The sequence below is a fragment of the Pagrus major genome, chromosome 14, assembly GCF_040436345.1.
Source record: "Pagrus major chromosome 14, Pma_NU_1.0".
Lineage (NCBI taxonomy): Eukaryota > Metazoa > Chordata > Actinopteri > Spariformes > Sparidae > Pagrus > Pagrus major.
Window position 1 is genome coordinate 21,216,977 of NC_133228.1, and position 21,815 is coordinate 21,238,791.

A 21,815-nucleotide genomic window follows, 5' to 3' on the forward strand; every position below is an offset into this window, starting at 1 on the left:
ATAAAAACCTCTGGGGAAACAGACATCACTCCCTCTATTACGCAACATGACACGGGTAAAAACTCTATATGGCTTTTATGAGGAACCCTGTGGATTCAGACACATAAACAGCAAGATAATTACAAAGCAGGGGTGTAAATCTTTCGGGGCTATAGACGAAGCTGAGGCTGAATCTCGGCGTTCTGTGCGTGCTGAATGACAAAGTCATATTTCCTAAGAGGTGGCGGGGTCCGCCAGAGCAAACAAAAGCAGGGGTGTGGTGCTCCCTGAGGCCATAGCTGCATGTTCAGCCCTTTCGAGGATGCTCGCAGTGACAGCGCTGAGCTCTCTCTCGCTCGCTCGCTCACTCACTCACTCACTGTCAGCACTTTTCAAACGGATGTTCGTGGGACAACGATCAAACCCTGATAAATTGGCTCTCTGGCAGACGGCAGGAGATCAAAATGTGGAGCAGCAGCAGGAAAAGGTTGGCGAGGTCCAGGTCATCCCGGCCATCCTGGATGTTATTTCATCCGTCTCTATGACTAATACAGAATCAATTATCTCACCCTAATGGTCCAATTGCAGGCTGCAAGCTTGCAAGATTTAGAGTTCAAATAAATCAGGGAGAAATTGTGTGCAGAGCAGAAGCCTGGGCAGCGACCAAGCCATAACGAATAAGCCAATAATCAAAGTGAACACGAATGCACAGTTATCGTCAGAACGTATTGAAAATGCTGTTTATCCTCCTATATGTGCTAATTTTGGATTACATGGTGCAACACGAAGATGTTTGCGTAACCTCAAAAACCAGTATGGTTCTGGAAAGCACACAATCCGTTCCCATTGATCTGCCTGCACTCGGGATCCAGTGCATCTAAGGACACAGATTTTGGACCGAGCCCTGAAACACAATCTCTCCACACTCTTCAACTCCTCATCTTAAGCACACAATTGTCTTTTGAATGACCTTGTGGTCTGTTTTACTACACTCACCAATTTTACTACTTATTCTACTGGTTGTTTTACAGGAAAAGTGGTTGTAAGGCTTCATCAGACTTCAACCATTCATTTTTTGTTCCAATAGGACACACAGGATTTCACTTCTCGGGGTTTAACCTTTATTCCCTGCTGCTGTCAACTCAGCATTTGTTGTCTCTAATCCCAAATATTCTCGTATCCTGAGGCTAGTATCCAGTCTTGGCTCGGGATGAGTCGATCATGACAAATTTACAAGTAGCCTCGTGTCACATTTTATCGTCATCGCGAGCCAAGGCCAGATGTAAAAGGAAATAGAGACACAAGAGTCCAACAAGTGCACTGTGAGCCTCGAGCTACAACAGGCATGTCAGCTGCTAGAGTAAAGGGACAGTCCACCCCAAAATCAAAAATACATTTTCGTCTTTAAGTGGCGCAGGGATGTAGTTCTTTAAGCTAACGCAGAAGTTAGCATCGCCCTGGTTTCCTCGTCAAAAAGCTGATGGATTTTTAAATATAAGCATTTATGACAAGGTAGTAATACTTACACTTTTGTTGAGCAAGATAATCTTCACAGATTACCACAACTTTTATGATTTTTGAAGCGTAAATGCAATCGCCAGAAGTAAAAGGCTAACATTAGGCTATAAACAAACAACATCGTGGTTTCATGACTTCACTGCCACCACCACTAAGCTTCGTACTACACTATATTAATCTTTGCAACTAAAGTCCTCCTTTAAGGACGGACTAGTGAGTAGATGAGTCTCCGTGTTTGGTGTGATGACATTTAATGTCCATGACAACCTCTATAGTCTCATTTTGCCACTTGTTAGCAACTGTGTTTTTTATGTCGTAGAACAAAACATGTAAATATATTAAGCTTGTGCTAGCCACAGACCTTGTTTCAGGCATCAGGAACTAGTTAGCGCTCAACTTGGGGTGCTTAAAGCGCCAAAATGGTGAACTACCCCGGCCAATGGTATCACCGCACAGAAGGACTCGTGCATCTACTCGTGGATGTGAGGCTAGCTAACAAAGCTAAATAAGCTACCTAACGTTAAGGCTCAGCCGAGGAAGACACCATTAAAATTCCCGTGAAACAGCTCGTGGAGTGCTATCTGCAGCCGGAGGACATCGGAAAACACTTTCTACATAAAATATGACCAAGTTTTGTGAATAAAGTGAATAGAGTTATAAAGTTGCATTGTTGTACAATACCCGGTGAGGTCTTTCTTTCCCTCGCTCTTAGCAGCTTAATAAAATTCAAGAGAGCATTGACTGGATGCAAAATTAGCGTTAGCAAACATTTTCATTGTTTTCCAGGAAGTTACAAACTCTAAAGTACCTACAAAATGACTTTTTTGGCACTGCTGGGCCTGATACTGGCACACAGGTGCGACCTGGAGCCAAACACATGTGATAAAAACACTTAATTATCGATTTTGACTTCACTGGAACTTTTATGTTTACATTCCACGCTGTCATGAGCACGACCCTCTCGTCCGTGAGTGGACGCACGCTTCCTTCTGCGCGGTAGAAAGAAAATAGTTCCTTCATGAAACTGCTCACAAGAGGGTCTGTGGATCATCTTGTTTTACAGGGTCGTGATTTCTGGAAAGAAATTGGGTTTTTATAAATGTACTTCTTTGGCACTTTTAGCACCACAAGCCATTTGTTCCATTATATTAGAGAGAAGGCAGACGTCTCTCACAAAACTTGGCAACTCGCACCAAAACAATCTAGATGGATAAATAGTAAGACAGTCAAGAGGAAAATTTTTTAGATTTTGAGGTGTGAAATGTCCTTTTAGTGCACATGTATATATATAAAAAAGTGTCCAAACCATTGAAGGAGATTCTCCCTCTTTCTCAATTTCAGTCGACAGTGGAAATTCACTGAGGCTTGATTATAGTAGGAGAGAGTGTTGGCTCAGCTGTGTGCTTTAAGAACCCATGATGTCAGAGCCTTATTTTCCTTGGAGAGACTCTCATCAGCTGCATTGTTCCAGGAAACCATGGTCTGTTCTCTGGGCAACAAAAAAAATCCTGCCCAAAATGCGCCCCCTCGCCCCCCTTTTGCACCCGCATCTCTGCTGAATGCAGCACGCCGGCCTCTGGCACGACTCCGCCGCACAAACACACACATATCAAACATGGCGCATCGGTGCATCACATTTCCCTGGAACCGGAGCCGTTTCCCCTCTGCTGCAACACTGTTTGTGTTTTTTTCTTTCCCTCTATATTTTCTATTAGAAGACGAGTGTCGGTGATGAAAGGCAGCGTGTTAATACAGGACGAGGAAATAATGCGTTGGCCCTCGGAGGATTATAAAACAATGCTGCTACTGATGTCATAGGGCCCGGGCCTTCTGAGGTCTCTTTACGCACAAAGCCGTAGGCGGTGTGATTGAAATACAGCACCGGCGACTGACAGGTGATGCAAGCAGCTGACAGAGCCGATGAAAAAACCACTCCGCAGCTTCCTCGAGTTCAAAATTTAAACCATACACGAATCGAATCTGGACGCAATTACGGCCGCTTACAAACGGGATCAACTGTAAATCAGCGACAGCGCCGTCAGTAGTTGAATAAACTTCGCTGGCATGGGTTGAGGATTTGACAAGCTCTGTTGTGGAAACATAAAGATCTAGTAAATAATGTTCATGGATACCCACCGAATCACATCTGGTCCTCATAAGATTATTTGGCTTTTTGGCTAATGCTCTTTGTTAGAGAATTATGGTAATGATTTCTTAGAATCGCAGAGCAGTTACAAGATAAAGACTTTCACCACGGCTCAGAGTTTGTTGAATCTTCTCCGCGTGTGCCAAGGAAGCTGATGGAGCCCAGAGGCTTTGGATCAGGTGGGCTCGCACTGATTTGCAGAATGTCTACTGTCTGTATCACAACGTTAATACAGCCTGGGTCGGGGGGAATAATGGGAAAAGGGAGGGAGGGATTATCAGAAAGAGGGAAAGAGCGAGAAAGGTTACAACAACAGAGCACGAAGCTCACAAGTTCAGTTGTGCTTCTGCTGGAACGGCCGTGCCCCTGTGGACAAGTTCAGTCCTTCAGTAGAAGTCCTCGCCCTCCAACAATAATACTTACAAAATAAAGCCTGACTGCTCCAAGTAAAATCACTTCAGCTGAGTTCAATAGCTATTATTCATGTATGGGTTCTCCATCCTCTGTGCTACGGCTCCTGCGATGTTAATAAGGTAAGCCTTTTGAGCTGAGAAGAAGCCTGCGAAGAGCTGTGTCAACATGAGGAGCCTTTGGCTTTTGCAAGCCTCCGCCTTTTGTCATCAACTGGTGATCGCCATCTTGGTGTGGGTGCTTGTCAATCAAATGCTCCCAAGGCTTGATCACAGAGCCGTGGCATATCAAGTTCTTCTAATGTGTAGCTTGAGATTTGGGGGAATAAGTCCTTTCACTCTCTTGTTGAGAGTTAAATAAGAAGATCTCCTATTTGTCAAGTAATTATGAGGCTACATCCATCAGCCCGTTGACTAGAAACAGCTAGCCTAGCACTGCAACAAAACCGGGCTTCCAGCATCTGTAAAGCTCACCAATTACAACATTAAATCTTCTTTATTTATTCTGCACGAAAACCAAAGTGGAAAAAGATTCAGTGCTTTGAGCTAAAGGCTAACGTTAGCATGTTAACTGAGCAACATTCGTAAAGCTAACACACTGATGCTGCATTCACATGCTCCTCAGATGCAAGATTTTACACATTGGAAAGTTTGCTCTTCCGACTTTGTTGTGTTCAGGGGGATTCATCCTCTGGGGACCATGAATGTACAAAATGTCACAGTAATCCATCCAAGAGATGATGAACATTTTACTCAAAACCACAAATGTCAACTTTGTGGTGGCGCTAGAGGAAAAGTTGCGGGATCATCAAAGTAAGGGGTTTAATCTTCTGGGGACCATGAGTTGTCAAAATTGCATGGCAATCCATCCAATAGTTGGAGGGTTACGTGGCAGGATGTTTCTTGGCCGGGCGCAGTGACCTCCCAGAGTCATTACGAACAAGATATAACGTGTTAATTTGGGAGCTTTAGGCACTTTTTTTGTTACCTAAGTTACCTGCCGAACTACTCCTTTGAATTTACTGCTTTAGCCTTTCCTCATTAGTCTCACAACTGGCCGGAGTGACCTTTGTGAATGGTCCATCATAGGATTTTTCTTTGCCATTCAGAGAAAATGACTTATTACGACCACTCAATGAGCGTCTCCCCTGGGCGCTGTGAGTCTTTGTCCGATTACCTGCTGGGTTCATCTCAGGATGAGGATTTTGAAGTAAAACATTCACAATCAGTTCGTGCCCTTTGACCTCATGTGAGCCTCCTTGACACCACTCTGTACTGTGATTGAATTAGACTTGATTCACATCTTGTTCGCCACATCTCTTTACAGACAAAAGAGTTATTCAGCTTTTTCTTTATGAAGGAACACATATCGGTGACCCTTACTCTTCTTGCAACCTTCGGCCTTTTAAGCTGGATGCACATCTGCAGGAAACATGACGCTTAACAGTATTAGGTTGTAAGCAAAAAGCACCCTGACTGAATATATAAGACGACTGAGAGCGTCGTAACAGTCAACAGAACAGAAGACCAGTCAAAGACCGCAGAGCTAGATATTATAGATACGATGGTCTCCGTCTACACTGTCCTGTACGCTCTGCTGCTGTTCTCTGAGCTGAGCAGCCACTTGGTCGCCGTAGCGATGCCTGCGTATAAAGTAGAAGACGGCGTAAACGAGCAAGACGGCCTCGGTTTGATAGCGGGGGACGAGCCCATGGCCGAGCCTGCCGTGGTTCCTCCTGCGTACAGACGAAACCACGTGCTGGACAACAACGCGAGGGACGAAGACGGAAGCCCTAAAATCTACGTCCTCTCAGTAAGTGTCACATCTCCATCGTTAAAGACTTTTCCAAGCCTGAGCATGTTTTTAAAAAGGTCACTAATAACTTTATTTAAAAAAAACATTTGGGTTTGTAAATAATGATTCTCGATCTGAATGTATGGCATCCTAATTTTCCATATGACTGCACACGGCTACTTCTATCATCATTTAATACAAGCAGTAAGATACATTTGACAATGTTTGTTACACAACAAAAGAAGAACTTCATGTATAATATTTGCCGAATTAACAACAAGACCCAAATAATTTAGAATTTGTCAATGACAGGATTTCAAAGAGTTTATAAAGTTGCTCCCAACTCAGAAACTCTCAAAATCAAGAGATTTTATAAGGGAGTCTGGGGAATTTCCCCTGGAGCGACAAAGAAGTAGCCTATATTGGTTACCGTTTACTGTATTTGTAAAATTTGACATGTTTACCATCAATAAAATGTTGTTTTGTTTATTCACAGTGTAAACAGGGAATTGAAACGTTGACTTCCAGCATCCTTCATTACAATGGTGCTGCTCAAAAATGGCTAGATAGCACCACAGTTCGAAGAAACTTAGTTTTCATCTTTTTTTTCGTTATTTGCACGAACAAATTCTTTAAAGTCTTTAGCTCAACAACAATCCAATGCAGAGTTACCAGCCACTTGGACTATTATTAGTTAAATTATCCTAAATGAATGTATCTGGCTAGTCTCGTTCTGCAGCCATTGAACTCTGCCAATGACTGTCATGCATCATAACTATTCACTGTATGAGATTTCAGCTCACCACAGGTCAACAAAGAGCACATTATCTCCATCCTGCGTACTGCACATCTGACCCCTCTCAACTGGCCACCGCTCTCTCGTCTACTGTTAAGTCAATATTTCATACACATCTATGAAAATCTTTTACAGCAGCGTTGGAAAACCGGGAAATACTATTAGCCGAAAAGGTCAAATGATCACAAGCCTATAAAGATTTATTGGAGCCGCAGTGGGAAGAATGATGATATATCTGTGCTCCCTCAAACGTTTGGCTGCGAGTTTATCTGGCGGTTGCGTCTCCTGTGTGTCATGAACATGGTGGTTATCTCTGCGGTAATGGGGAACAGAACAGAACAAAGACATCTGGGTGAACTGGGGCAGTGGAAGAAAACGGGCCACTGTGATGTAGTAAAAACGGGGGGAAACACATTTCTTCCATTTGGGGTTCCTGCGGCTTGGATCAGCTGGTAAACACAGATCCAACACCTGTGCTGCAAGTAAAAAAAGCAAAGGGTTCAGATCCTGTGGTATGGAACTGTGTGCGGTCGCATGGTGCCACATTTAATCACCGATCAATACTGTGTGTTCAGGACATGAGGCTGAAGGGACACAGTATTCGCGGGCTGAACCCGGCCTTCGCTCGGAGCCTTCCTCTGCTCACAGACCGGAGTTTGAGCGACGCTCCTGCTGAGAACAGTTTGAAAATCGATCGCAGAAACACCGACCTCGACAGTAAGTACCTGCAAACCCATGTCTCTGAAAACATACCTCCCAATGCAGTTGATTTTCATATTTACTAACACAAATCTTCTTTCCTTCTCCTTCTAGTGCTGCGGTGTATGATAGGCAGGGTGTACCGACCCTGCTGGGAAGTATAAATGTGTCCCTGTGTTGCTTCTTCAACATGCTGTAAAAAATTTCTTCCTCCAGGCCGCTATGTGTCACACTGAAACGCATTTACTTGTAGAAAATGAGAGCGCAGAGAAATATAAAACAAAATAAAAGTTTATTAAAAAGAAAAAAAAGTTTGCATCGTATTTACAGAGTTGATTTCTTTGCAGAATTTTATAAATAGATAAACATGACTAGTGATTAAATACATTCGTCTTGATGAGAAGAAATAAAGTGTGCCGACCTGATCCATTCATGTTGCAGTCACCCACACTTTCCACAGTGCTGATGCCACTTAAACTAGCTGGAAAATGAAGAATCAATTCGGTAATCAACAGATAATGTATCTGAAATAATTATGAAAAGTGATTCACGATTGTATGGTTTCAGTTTGCTATCATTTAACATTTTATAGACTAAGATTTTAATAGTTTGGGATACAATATTTTGGGAAATACAAAGTTAAATGAAAAGATTTCTCCTGTGTGTGCGCTACATATGAAGCAACGGCTACCGCTAGCAGCCAGATAGCTAAGTTTAGCATAGGAACCGGAATTGGGGAAAGGGTTTGTTCAGCTTTGCTGAGGTGGTTGTAAACAGATTTTTGAAACTTTGGTCAATTTTACTTATTTTACTTGTTAGCGGTTAGCTTGCTCGCTCTTTCTCTAGGCTAATCACCTGCTAGCACTAGCTTCATATTTAGTGTACGGACATGAGAATGGCATTGATTTTCTCATCCAACTCAAACGCAAATGTGCATAATTCCCAAAACGTTAAGCTAACTTCGACACATTAATTAAAACAATGGTCAGCAGATGAACTGAGACTTAATTGGAACGTTCAGATACAACTACAGAGTCCACGATCACGATCATTAGACTCTGAAGAAGCTGGTTAGCTTTCCCTGTCCGGCTATCAGCTTCTTCTTACTCGAGGCCTTGCTGACGGTCTTTGCAGGCACTTTGACTGTGGGCTGTTTCTTCTGTGGAGGCTCATTCTCTGATCCTCCATGTTGGTCAGAATCCACCTGCTTCCTCTTGTTGCTCTTGCTCTGCGTCTGGACACCAGCTTTCTTTTTATTGCCCGGGCCTGCTGCACCTCTGTTTTGGGCATTTCCACTTCTTTGCCCGAGAGCAGCAGGAGCAGCAGCCCCCTGCTGCTCAGCGCTCTGCTCCTTATTTAGACATTCAGGCTTGGCTGGAAAGATTGAAATAAAGCAAACGCAAGTGTGACAAACTGGTAGGAGGAACAAAAAAAAAGGAAAATGTTGTGACGAAATTGCTGACGTTAGCTTCTAGTTTGAGCAGGCTGTGTGTTTATTCTATGAAGCTGAAATTTAACATTCGTCATGTCGCCTGATGGAGCCGAGCCCGAATTCCCACGGAACAAAAGACAGACGGGGAAATGGGCAAGAAGTCTGTGAGAGTGTGTGTGTGTGTGTGTGTGTGTGTGTGTGTGTGTGTGTGTGTGTGTGTGTGTGTGTGTGTGTGTGTGTGCACTCAAGCTTTTACTACAGATGTGGGTGTGAGCAGGTTTTATAGAATGGGGATTCATTTAATGGCTGATGGTTAGCACCAGTCCCAGGGCTAGGATTGGGAAGGGTTCAAGGCCGGAGCCGAGAGGGCGTGCCTGGGCCTCCGTCCAGCTGTGTGGCGTCAGAGGAAACAGAAATCGATCCCGACAGAAAGGGAACGCTGCAACGCTTGTGTTGACATTTGGAGCTTTTTCCCTGCGTGCAGTGGGGAACGCTAAAGTGAGCGTAGGGTTGAATGTGTACCTGTGGCTGTTTCCTCCTCATCTTCATCCTCATCCACAGCTGGCATGTTTGTGGGTTTTGGAGCTGGGGGCACGCAGGTCGGGACCTGGCTGGTGCTGGGGAACTCCAGCACACGGTTGAGTGGCAGGTCTTCATCTTTGTATGTGCACGCAAACTGGGATCGAATGACTCTGTCTTTGGCCTGGAACACACAGGAAAAAAAAACCCTGAATCCACCGGATATGATATGGATGATCAGTATCAATTACTCCGGGCAGGTGGCCCAGGTGTTCAGCTTCCAAAACTTACCTACTTTTTGGCTTTTTACTTTGGTGCTTGGAGGGAAAGAAAAAACAAAAAAAAACTTGCACTTGAATTTCAAGAAGTGATTTCCCACTCCTGCATATTTTCAGCTGACAGAGGGGAATGCCAAATTTCTGCAGGCATGCTAGCTGCTCTGTGAGGCTTCACCTTGGGACTGCAGAGCCTTGAGCTCAAGAACAAGGCTAGCACGGCCACACACTCACAATGAAGGGCTAACATGCAGTTATCTTACAGTCGTAAAGGTTACCATGGTCACCATCTGAGTTTGTGTTTGCATAATACATTAAATATTACAACAGAATCAATCACAATGTTTGTTTATAAGAAATTCAGGGTAAAAAACCTGTGTCACGTAACAGTTTACATGTCAAACGTCTAAAATATTTTAATACCACTTTTTGGTGTTTGGCCACAGACTAAGGAAAATAACTTGAGCTTGAGCTTAGCTAAAACCAGCATCGATCGGCAGTGAGATGTTATCAAAGTAACAAATGTCACAGTTGCGGCTCAAAATGGCCGCAGAAATCAAATCAGTTGTATTTATAGAGCTCGAAATCACATCACATTGCCTCAGTGGGTTTTACAGTTGTACACAGTACAACATCTTCTGTCCTTGGATAAGGTCCTCGATTCGAGTGAGGAGAAACTTGCCATATTGAAAAAAAAAAACCTTTAACAGGGGAAAAAAAATGAGGGATGAGACCGGAGGAAGAGCCACAGAGGAGGAGGGATCCCTTTCTCAGGACAGACAGATATGCAATAGATGTGGTTATAGCGTTAAATGACAAACAAAGGGGTCACCAAAATGATTATACTAAAATTCATCATGAACAGGACCATCAATGTTTGAACCAAACTTCATGGCAATCCATCCAAGGACATTTCTCTAAAAGCCACAACTGTGAACCTAAGGGTGGTGCGACAGGAACGTTCAGGGGATCACCCAAGTTATTCGGTTACGTTGTCTGGGAATCGTGACTGTCGGTGTAAATCCATCTCTTAGACGTTGTTGTTGATATTTTACTGGGAAATGAAAACGTTGACCTGCTGAAGGCGCTACGTGAACAGTCAGAGGATCACCAAAGCTATTAGGAACAATGAACATCTGTACCAAAGTTCAGGCCAGTCCATCTGATAGCTGTCTGGACATTTCATCAAAAAATGTAAATTGCGAAATGGCTGTTGATCAGTATCAGTGACTTGGGCTGGGAGCTGAGATTCTTGGATTTGAAAACATATTTTTCTGACTTTTACCTCAAATGCAACAGACCAAGGCGTTATTAATCTAATCGATCCCTTCTGCTGTAATTATCTGATATACGTTGCTGTATTCTTTACACTGATCGCAGGCCGCCTCATTACTGCCGTATTCATTTATAAAAAAGGTTAATGAATCCTACATTAGCCCAACTTTACACCGCTTCTATCATGAGAATCTTATTTTCCAATCTAATCACCATTACATGTCAAAGCCGGTAGAACAGCACCTCATTAAAACGTCTTTTTCTGACAACCTAGTTAAGTTAAAAACAAAGTGAACGATGCTGAAGAGTACAATCCTGGCCCTGGAGCACACCCTCAGCTTTTCATCCACCGTTTGATCTACGCCTGCTTGGGATTATCACAATCCAAGGATTTCACCCTTCAGGCCAGTGGGCCACAGTAGGGAGGAGAAATCTGAGGGAAAAGTACAGCGAGCAAAGCTGGGTGGGTACGTGAGGCACAGAGGGATCAAAGCCTTTTGTGCTTTTTCCAAAGAACTTCTTAAAAGAGCACCTAAAACAACAGTGACCCCGAGAACGAGGCACACTTCAATAATGGGAGCTAAAAATGTACGCTGCCCGGAGTTGCATGCTAATAAAACATATCTGAGACGCCCCAGAAACAATGGGAGGGGACGGAAGAGTGAACACGGCCAAACTATGACTGACGGAGAACATCTAATCCAATTACAACAGGTGGGAGCCCAACATGGCACCAAGTGGTCAGACGGCCCCCATTCCTCCGAAGGCTGTCCTGAAATAACCTCCGCACGCTACCTGACACGATGCTGGAGACACCTGATCGAGACATTCCCGAAAAGGACTTCCAAACGCAGGTGGAAGCAATTTCTGCAGCTTTATGTTTTGACATTTGTTCTCACACACAGGTGATAAAAAACACGGAGAATGAGCAACAGGTGCGGTGACTATTATCAGCATCAAAGACTGATACAATCATCCCGAGATAAAAATGCATCAATGCAATCAAGTCACATCATTACTGACGTCACAGAGGAGCAACAATAAATGGGCATTAAGGGCTTAAGTCGAGTTTTTCTTTGTTTAGATCACTGAGAAAAGGGATTTGGAAGCGTCCCAAGATCAGAAACTAAATCTGTCCATCTCTGTGTGTGCCAGTTGACGTCAGTGCATGATGAAACCGCTGGAGAAGTCGGGGATAAAGTCATTCAGCAGACAACAGGAAACAATAACCTTTCAAGTTTCCCTTGCTAGTCGAATTACGCGACTGATATGGCATCTTCAAAGTGAAATTGATGCAGAAAGCTTCCGCTCACCGAGTTCAGGAAGCGGTGAGCTGCCCAGGGACCATTACAGCGCACTCAAACAGGAAGGCAGCCAGATTGTGGGGAGCTAAAATGACATCTGCTAGCGCAATCAAATAAAGGAGCCATTTCACAAAATCTGTTTAGCATACATGTTCAAAAAAAAAAAAAAAAGGGGTTCACACAGTGGAGCTACCTCGTGTCAAAAGATCAGCCCGACCTGCAACCTAAAGCTGGTTGTGTCAGTGTTTTTCTGGTGACTCAGCAGTTGTTGAGTGTTTGTGGAAGAGGTTGTAATTTAACACTGAAGTCAAAATAAGCACATTTTAGCTGAAGTTCTCAAGAGCGAAAGTGTTAACAGGGTGCAGAAGAGCCCTTTCTTAGTGACATAACAGATATAATCTATTTAGATTATTATTACTGATGCATTAGCATGTAAGCAGTGTCAAGTTGGAGTTCAAAAAACAAAACAAAGACATATCTGTTGATAGCAACAAAACATTGACATTTCTATATTGCAATTTCTTGCTACTTATCAACCTGCGAATCTAAGGTTTTTGTATCAGATTGTTTACGATATACGTTTACTTAAAAAAAAAGTGTGAAGCAGCAGAGCACAGCGGCACGTACAGAGTGTACGTTCTGATAACTACGAGTGATAAAATTACGTGTCTAAAGAAACAAGTCTCTTTGTTCAACAACAAAAGCACACAAACAGTAAAGTCCTATAGAGCGTGCACACTGGAGACGTCCGCCGACCAGGCCGGCTAACGTCCGGTTTAGCGTCTGGCTAACCAAGTCATTTTGCGGGGGTTGTGAGGCTCAAAAACAAGTATCCACCGTTTTACAGACTCTTCTTTCACAATGTTAACTTACGGCCAAATGTCTTTTTGGGCCCCAGTGCATCGCGTGACGATGTAATTATACGGTTTGGCCACTATGAAAACTGTCTTCGTGGCCTGGCGCTCTTCCTGGGGGCTTGATCTCGACAATCAGGCCAGCCATCTTCTTCGCAGAGGAAGTTCCGGTCAAGCCAACCGCGTTAACTACTCCTCCTCTTCTTCGTTGGTTTTACCAGGAGACAAAAAAACCACACCGGCATCCACTGTATCGGAGTTTATAACATCATGCTATTCACTGACGGGTGTCTTGAGTGAGGATCGGGGTCAGGATGCGCCAATATGTGGCGGCCAAATAAATTCATGTGTGGGAAACACTGAAGTAAATTGCTGATGCCAGAGCGGACGCATGTGTGTGACGAGGTGTTACATCGTTGATTGGAAAACAAAAAGTGGAATTCGGATTTTATCTGCCCAGGCGAGTCTTAATTTACCTTAGCGGGCCGCCCAAGTAAAGCCTACGTACGGGAAACACTGAACGTCGAAAATAGTCATTATTCTGAGATTTAAAAAAAAAAAAATTTTAAAAAATCAAATGATGATAAAAAAACAAAACAATTTTGAGATAAAAAGTTGAAATTATGACTTTTTATCTCATAATTATGACGTGATTTATTTATTTTTCAAATCAAGCTTAGTTTTCATCTTTATTTTCTTCATTTTTTTTTTTTTTAATGGCAGCATCGGGCCTCCATACACTGACCAGAAACCACTGAGGTAAAAGGAGAGAACAGTTGAGCCGACAGCCAGGAAGGAAGGAAGGACGGAAGAGGTCTCACTCTGGGATATAAGAGTGTGTTGTATTGTGCACCGTAAGCAAACGGAGCTGAGCCCAGACAATAGGATCACTAATCATGACGATTGGTTAATGGCTCGAATCCCCCACGAATACGTCGTTTTATGCCACGGATTTAACAGCACCCTCAAACCAACACTAAGAGCTAAAACACAGCTGTGCAAACGGGAACCGTGGAAGTCAGTTAAGATGTGCGCTTCAGCTAAGAAAATAAATAATATAATACCAGGGAGAAATTACAGGATGTAAAGACATTATTTTCAATGTTTGTACATCTGATTCAATTTGAAGTAACTGATGGTTTGGATTTGGGGCTCTTGGACGGAGGGGCCCACGTTACCTTGGGTTTGAGCAGCTCTAGCCGGCTCTGGACTCGGTTCTTTAGAGGTTCTGGAGAACATCCAGCAGACACTTCAGGGGATCTGAAGCAGAGACAAGAGGTTTATAAATTAAAAAGTAGAAGGTTACACGGTCACACTAACAGAGAAATCTGCCCACCGCTTCTTACAAACACTGCAGCTTCGCACAACACGTGACAGATGTTTTCACCAGCGGCAGACGGAGCTGATGTCGGGCTTTTGCAGAAACTTGGATACGAGCCATTCAATGTCATCCACCTCAGAATAATGTAGGTTCCCCCCTCCACCACAGCCAGTGGCTGTTTTTTTTTTAATGTTATTATTTTTATTTCAGATGTTTGACCGGAGAAATTGTTCCAGTGTGGTGTGGGAGGATTTTCCTCCATATGGTTTCAGTAGACAGTTGTAGAGTCTCATGTTGGTCTAATTGCTGTTTCAGGGGCTTTCCCACTCCGACTGAATCCTGTGGTAGTGAGAATACTCAGATCTGATTCAGAGCTCTGTGAGGACTTTCTTTAAAAGGAATAGTTTATCCTAAAATCAATTATATATATTTTTCTTCTTACTTTAGCACTTTTTATTCATCTAGATTATTTTCGGTGTGTGTTGCCGAGCTTTGGAGACGTCTGCCTTCTGTCTATTATAATAGAACTAGATGGCATTCTGCGTGAGGAGCTACAAGCGTCCAAAAAACACATTTCAGAAACCGTGTTTCCAGAACTCATGACCCGGTTACTCAAGATAATCCACAGACCCTTGTCGTGAGCAGTTTCATGTAGGAACTATTTTCTGTCTACCGCACTACATCCACCAACCGTATCAGCATCTACTCATGGAGCGGCGAGCCAACGTTACAGCTCAGCCAAGGAGGACGACATCAGTGTTTACATCCCAGACTGTCAGCAGCACGAGCCTCTTTTCCATGATCAGATTTAATTTATGAACGTTTACTCGACCCCTGAAGGATGTTGCAACGCGTTTAGCTTAGTTTAAGACCCATTACAAATGACTCCTTGAGATGATGCCTCATCTTTAATGAACTGAACAATAAAAACAGTATTATTAGCACTCTGCACGTGTTTCTAAATCCACTGCGATGGGTAAATTTCAGGCAGAACATGCTTGCAATGACGATGTCTTCTGACAATTACCAGAGTTTCTGTGATTTCACAGCAATCAACTATTAGATGGATTGCAGTTGAGGCACCAAATCACCAAAGTCAGTTGGATATATCATCTGGGGATCATGAATGTCTGTCCGTTCAATATTTGTTAAGATATTTCAGTGGTGGATGAATCCCTATGACCTGCATCAAACTATAAAACATCTGGTCCCTGTTAGAGCTACACGAGTGTTTGTGCCGACCTGAACAAGGTGAGGATGCAGCTCCCCTCGGCTCCATTGAGGACGGGCTGGTCCTCAGACAGCAGCTCCGCCTTGTTGCGACACAGAGGCGTCGACGCTTCTTCATCCAGCAGAGCCATCAGCACCTTCACGGTGTCCCGACCTCCGTACGCTGTGGCGTGATTGATTGCGTACGCCCTTGGCTGGAGAGGAGCAGCGAGAAGATGGAGTGGGTTTTTTGTGTGAATGTATGGCCAGAACTATAGCTCGTTGGCTGAGAGAGTGGAGGTTATACATTACCCTGGCAGGGCTGATCCCCGTTCCGCCTCCATTAGCGGTCTGTTTCTGGATCTGGTGTAGCTGGCAGATCCTCTCCTTCAGCTCCTTCGTCGTCTCGTCGGCTGCGGCGTACACTGCGTCTCCGCTGCTGCGTCCCTTCACCAGCGCTGCCCTGATGGCGGCCACCAGCCTGGCTCCGCATGCACTGAGAATAAACACAGCGACAGTCACAATGAGAGAGAAAAAAGTGGATTTGTTCTGGAAAGCAGGATTTCATCTGGATAGAATTAATAGCGTTCAAGAGTTCAGCCAATATTTGCCAACATGAATAACTCTCTCCTAAAACTGAAAAACCCAGAAAAGCCAGGGCCTTCGTCTGAATGTCTTCAGGAGATATACTGCAGCTTCACTTTCAATTAATTGGACACTGACTTTAAGGGCTCAGAGTAATTGTCTCGGTGTTAACATCCAGTCGAGCTTTATTTCACTGTAACACGGCTCTGCCAATGTTAACAGTTACGAAGCAGAAAATATGCTCCAAATCCCTGTTAAAGTCACCCTGGGCACTGTCACTGCTCTCAGCGATGGACTGTCAGCAGAGAAACTCCAGGATTTTCCTCCTTTCCACCGTCTGCGCTGCGCGTCCAAAAATCATAGCAACATATCACTTCTGTAGGTTTTCTAACAGTCAAGTGCACTAAAGCGTGCAGGGAAAAGATCGCAGTAAGGTGGAGAGGAGGTGGTCCAACCCCTGACCCGGCTCTGATGTGAGCGAGTAACTGAATCATTTGGGAAAACAGATGTTCGGCGAACAAGGGGCCCTGCGCTCTCCACAGAAGGTGTTTGTATGAGGAAATACAGTACTCCGCTGAGAGCGTCGAGGCACTGCTGCCTGTTGAAAGACACATGTTGGCCGAGTTCATCACCGTCTCATCAGCCTCAAGAACTGAGAACCCCTCAGAGGAGCAAGCGGGAGTCGAATCCACTACTACACAAACATCACATGTGTTGTTATGGCTCGAGCTAACGTCGCTACAAAGGGTGCCTTCCAGCAGCTTCACCTCCAAGCTCCACCCTCACATGACTGAGCGGCTAAATCATTTCTGATAGCCACTTCTGTTGTGCTGCCAAACGCTTTGACATCCGACATAATCTGTAATGGTATGGAGAAGTGATCTGAGGATAATTCATCAAAGTAAGCGCTCCAAACAGGGGAACAAGTTATTTAACAGAGACGGGCTTTGATGTAGCAGAGATGAACATGCTTTAGCAATCCAAAATGTTATCATGGAGGAGCTTAGATGGGAGTCATTACTGCTGCGATGGGACAGGTGGATTTTTATGATTTCAGTGCACAGGTGTCTGCCAGGCCGATGCGCCCCGCAGAGCGGAGCTCGGATCAGCTTTCAGAATTTAATTCAATTCATGAGAGTTGGCCAAAACAGAGTGGAAACAGAATTTAACATGAACTCAAAATTGTAGGAAGAAGTGAAGCAATTCAAAGAAAATCCCATTCAGCCATAAATCACAAGTTTCACTGTATTTGACCTCGATCGCTGCCAGATACCGAAGCATGATCAACTTTTCTTGGAATCTCTTACTTCCCCTAATCCGCTCAGGATGATTTCTCTGGGATTCTAATATGTTTATGGTGCAATGTTTGAAATGGAAAGTTGCTTCTGTGAGCGTACGTTGGATTAGTTATGACAAATACGTGATTTATCTCTGGCAAATAAGGGGAAAAACTGCTTAAACTACTTAGATTTCATGACTTTATTTCAATCTGAATTCACATTTTTTGGAAAGCTGAAGAATCCAGCCCTTATAATAATAATTTCTTTATGCTCCAAATGGCCAATAATATTTCTTAACACATTATGTAACGAGGATGAACAGGAAGAATGATACAAATACATGTTTTTCATCATTTCAATCACACGCAACAAGAAATTGTGATCATCTCAAACTGTTTTCGGGCACAGCGGCACGACCAATGACTTTTTTTAGTCGCTCTGACAGATTTTTTAACTCCAAAATAGTCCCACCCTGGAGCCCTGCAGTGTTCCTTAATTACCATGAACACACACTGTACTTTATTTTGACACACATGTTCCTGCTGCATCACAGCAACTAATGTGTTTTGGTCCCCAGCTGGAAATAGTTTCCACCAAATGCATTATTTACTCCTGTTCAAGGAAAACTACAGTGCCCAGAGATATTCAAGGAAATAATAAAATTGCCTGTGAACTTCTAATTTAACTCTGCAAGAAAGTGAATAAGTGACATTAGAAAAATATTAAACTATTTCTCAAATGTAAACTTTATATCTACAAAACGGGAAAATACATAATCAGAGTAAAAGATGTGTGATTCATCTTTCTCTGAGCTTTACTCGGCTGTAAATGTTGGGAAGCAGTTTAAAGTTGTAAGACAGGGAGCTGCGTTGGGCTGCGTTGTTACCTCGGGTCTGGAATCTCCCCCAGTATTTCGTCCAGGTTGTCTAGAAACTGGACAAAGTCGGACAGGCCTTTGACATGTTTCCTCAGCGGGTCGGACTCAGCTGGAGCGTAGCCTTTCCCTCCGAGCTGGATGGCCCTCACGAAAGATGTTACGGCCTGATAAGGAACAAAAAGAGAGAGGATTACTCCAGTTTTGGTTTTCTAGTGATGTAAAGTGTGGAAACATCATCACTAACAACACGCTATCATCTTACCAAGAACAGAGAATTGTTGCTGTTATGTGCAGCGTGCTTCAGGTCAGTGAACGCCTGTCGTCCGAGAGCGCGACTCGGGACGTCGAGGGTTTGCGCCAAGGCCATGTCGTTCTTGGAGTTCACGAGCAAGTTCAGATAGGAGCAGAAAACCCTTCTCACGGCCATTTTCATCTAGAAATAACAAACAGAATAAAAATTATTAAAGTAAACAATTATCATTTAAAGTTAGAAAACATCTTACAAAATCAGTTCATTGAGCTTCGGAGGTGTTTGAAGGTACATTTTTGAACTTTGGACACAGCAAGGGTAGCCGTTTCCCCCGTTTCTGGTCTTTATGCTATGCTAAACTAAGCTAAGCTAAGCTAAGCTAAGATAGTTAAGAGATTGTCCTAAAAGATTGTATCACTAGTCATGATATCTTCATTGCGTCCACAAATTCCTGATTTACTGTGCTGCAAAGTGGATGCAGAAAAAAAAAATGTGTTTCTTAACAACATGTACAGTAAGGTAAAATTAATCACGTATGTTTTTGTGCCATTTTTAGCATTTAAAGCTTATTCTGAAGATTACTTGATCAAAACAATACCGCACATGAGTAAACCCTTGTAAAAAGGTGAACTGAATCGGGACATCCCTTGTTCTAAGATAAGCCTCTGAAAGACGTGAATATTTATTTTCTTGTCTAATTCTCCACCAAAAAGTGACTCTGTGCGTTTCCCAAAACATCCAACTGCTCCTTTAGTTCAACTCTTGGCTTGAGGCCCGTCCAGGTTGTGTTTATAAACCACCAACAAAAAAAAAAAGAGAGACAGTAGCTTTAGTGCCTGAGTCAAACCCCTAAAAACAGCAGCTGACAGCCCGCATTAAACTCCAAAAATTACATCACTCTCGCTGGTGGTGCAGCAGCAGCAAGCCTCCGCGAAAAACTCATAAATTCACAAGTGACAAGAGAAGAGTGGAGGAAAGAGACTCTTGTTACAGGAGCCCCACATGGTGTTGTGTTTTAAACATCTGCCTGGTAATTGAATTCACACTGCGCTCTTAAATCCAGGTGATATGATATAGAGTTCCTGTCAATAAGAACAGGACGGACTCCAGGCAGAAATTAAGTAAGACTGGGAAAGTAAATGCATGGATTATTGCCAGGGGGAGAAAAAGCATTATATTTTTTTAAAAAAGAAACTTAAATGATGGTCGAGGGCAAAGTGGAAAGAAGGGTTTCTTATGGTGCTTTATGATACAAGTTGCACCTTTTTATTACCTGTGAGCTGCAGGATCTGCTTTTACTAGACGGTGTTGACGGGACTGAGGAGTCTGGCAGCTCTGAGACCTCCATGCTGCCTGATAAGAACTCAAACAGCTGGATCTTTCAAAAGAAAAAACACACGTAATTAGGGAGATAAATCGGCTGATATCAAATCTGATCGTCCACAATCGTCAGTCTGATTCTCTCTCACCGAGCTCACAGGCTCCTCTGGATCTGACTCCACCAGTCTCAGCCGTTTGTACATGGAGAAGACATCAACCAGGTCCACGGTGTTGGAGCGCTTCAGGAAGGATTCGTATGCCTCCAGGATGAGATCATAGTTCTCCAAGCGTGCAGAGCCGGGGGGTGGCAGGTGAAGTTTGTCTAGCAGTAAGTGTTTCCAGGCCATCAGGACATCACTCAGAGCCACTTTGAACTCTCCGCCGTGCTGTCACAGGAAGAGAGAAAACAGTGGAGGCTGCAGCCATAATTACCGACGGCCTGGAACCAATCAGTTCAAAAAGCAGAAAAGACCTTCTGCCACGGTCCAAAAACGGGCCATGAGCGGTCTCAGCCGGAAATCTGCGGTAATGTCATCAGTTATGGACGTGATGACAGTCAGCCTGATGGTTCAATTGTACTATGTTGTGATGATGATGTGAATTGGGCTCGTGCAGTGGATAACTTACAGCAGGAATCGTATGATATTCCTCCTCTATTGACAATATAATATACTTTTTCCTCCCCTTGTGAAAAGGACAATAACTTACTGCAGGGTGTTGTTAACCTCAGCTCTTAAAGGAGAAGTTCACCCAAAAATTTAAATTCAGTCATTATCTCCTCCTCCCATGCTGATAGAAAGTCAGGTGAAGGTTTTGTGGTCCATAAAACATTTCTGGAGCTTCATAGCAAAACAGCATTCTCCTAAACAACTGAAGTAGATGAGGACTTGTTTTAAAAAACATAAGATGGCTCCATACAGCTCGTCCAGCGTAATCCAAGTCTCCAGAAGGCCCGAGATCCCAAATCAATTTAAGAAGACTTTATTTACACCCTTTTCAAACTTTTTTTTCAAAATCAACTTGGCAACGCTGTTTTGCCGTCCAGAAACATTTTGTGGACTACAAAACTTTCCATCCGCTTGGAGGAGAGTAGATAATTACTGAATTCTCATTTTTAGGTGAACTTTTCCTTTAAATTATAAGCAGAACACAGCTTTATAAATTAGATAGATAGATTTATAAATGCACTTTCAATTTTTGACATTTGTGTTGTTAAATATTGTTGGTCAGCATGATCACATTTGCATTTTTGGACTGTGTTTGACTGTCCGTGTGTGTGTGTATATGAATTGCACACTTTTTTGCCACTCCTTGAGGGACTAAATAAGGGATTTTGAAGTGACTCAAACTGAGGAGAGGCTGTTTGAACGGTTACCTGCTTATTAACTTCTGCGATGGCCAGCTGCAGCACCATCAGCATGTCATCAGCTCCATGAATGGTGGTCCTTTCAGAGTGTAAAACCTTGTGGCACTCTCTCCTAAAGACTTTAAGCATCACCTTCAGGTGGTCTCCAACAGACTCCATTTTTTCCTTAAACAGAAATAAAGGATTATAGTCAATTTGGCTTACAAGACATTCAAACAACACAAAACTAAGAATAAACCAGGTTTTTTACTGCAGAAAGACGACTGTAACCATAATAAAAATAATTTCTAAGCAACTAGTAACAATAATATCATTAGAGGTTGTAAAAGTTTCTTTCCTTTCCTCATAGAAAGGAGACACTTCAGCTTCGTTGGTACCCAGGTAGCTTAACTTAACAATAATAACAATAACAATGTGTTTTTTGTCAGTCCACACAAGATGTACACATATAACTAAGATTATTTTATGTTTATTGCTACACTAAATCACAAACAACGTTAATATAGCGGTGCAAACCTCTAATATTGTAGTAGTCTCCGAGAACACACGTCCCACGACAACAGCTGCTGTTTTGAAATTTTAAATTGCCGATGACGTTCTACCTC

General features: G+C 43.2%; 2 protein-coding genes across 2 annotated transcripts; one reads left to right on the top strand and one right to left on the bottom strand.

Moving 5' to 3' along the window:
- Nucleotides 1–5,617: 5,617 nt before the first annotated feature.
- On the top strand, nt 5,618–7,507 carry pmch (pro-melanin-concentrating hormone). The gene is made up of 3 exons (XM_073481126.1): nt 5,618–5,866; nt 7,220–7,361; nt 7,458–7,507. Exons 1-3 carry the CDS (start codon nt 5,618–5,620, stop codon nt 7,505–7,507), a joined length of 441 nt encoding a protein of 146 aa, XP_073337227.1.
- A 109-nt stretch (nt 7,508–7,616) lies between these two features.
- On the bottom strand, nt 7,617–21,799 carry parpbp (PARP1 binding protein). Its single transcript, XM_073480630.1, has 11 exons — nt 21,727–21,799; nt 21,220–21,375; nt 19,994–20,230; nt 19,798–19,902; nt 18,537–18,707; nt 18,284–18,438; nt 15,845–16,028; nt 15,566–15,747; nt 14,181–14,262; nt 9,298–9,478; nt 7,617–8,717 (listed from the first exon to the last, which is right to left on the bottom strand). The coding sequence occupies exons 2-11, from the start codon at nt 21,367–21,369 to the stop codon at nt 8,395–8,397; spliced, it is 1,770 nt and encodes a 589-aa protein (XP_073336731.1). The 5' UTR covers nt 21,370–21,375; nt 21,727–21,799; the 3' UTR covers nt 7,617–8,394.
- Between the last annotated feature and the right edge of the window lie 16 nt (nt 21,800–21,815).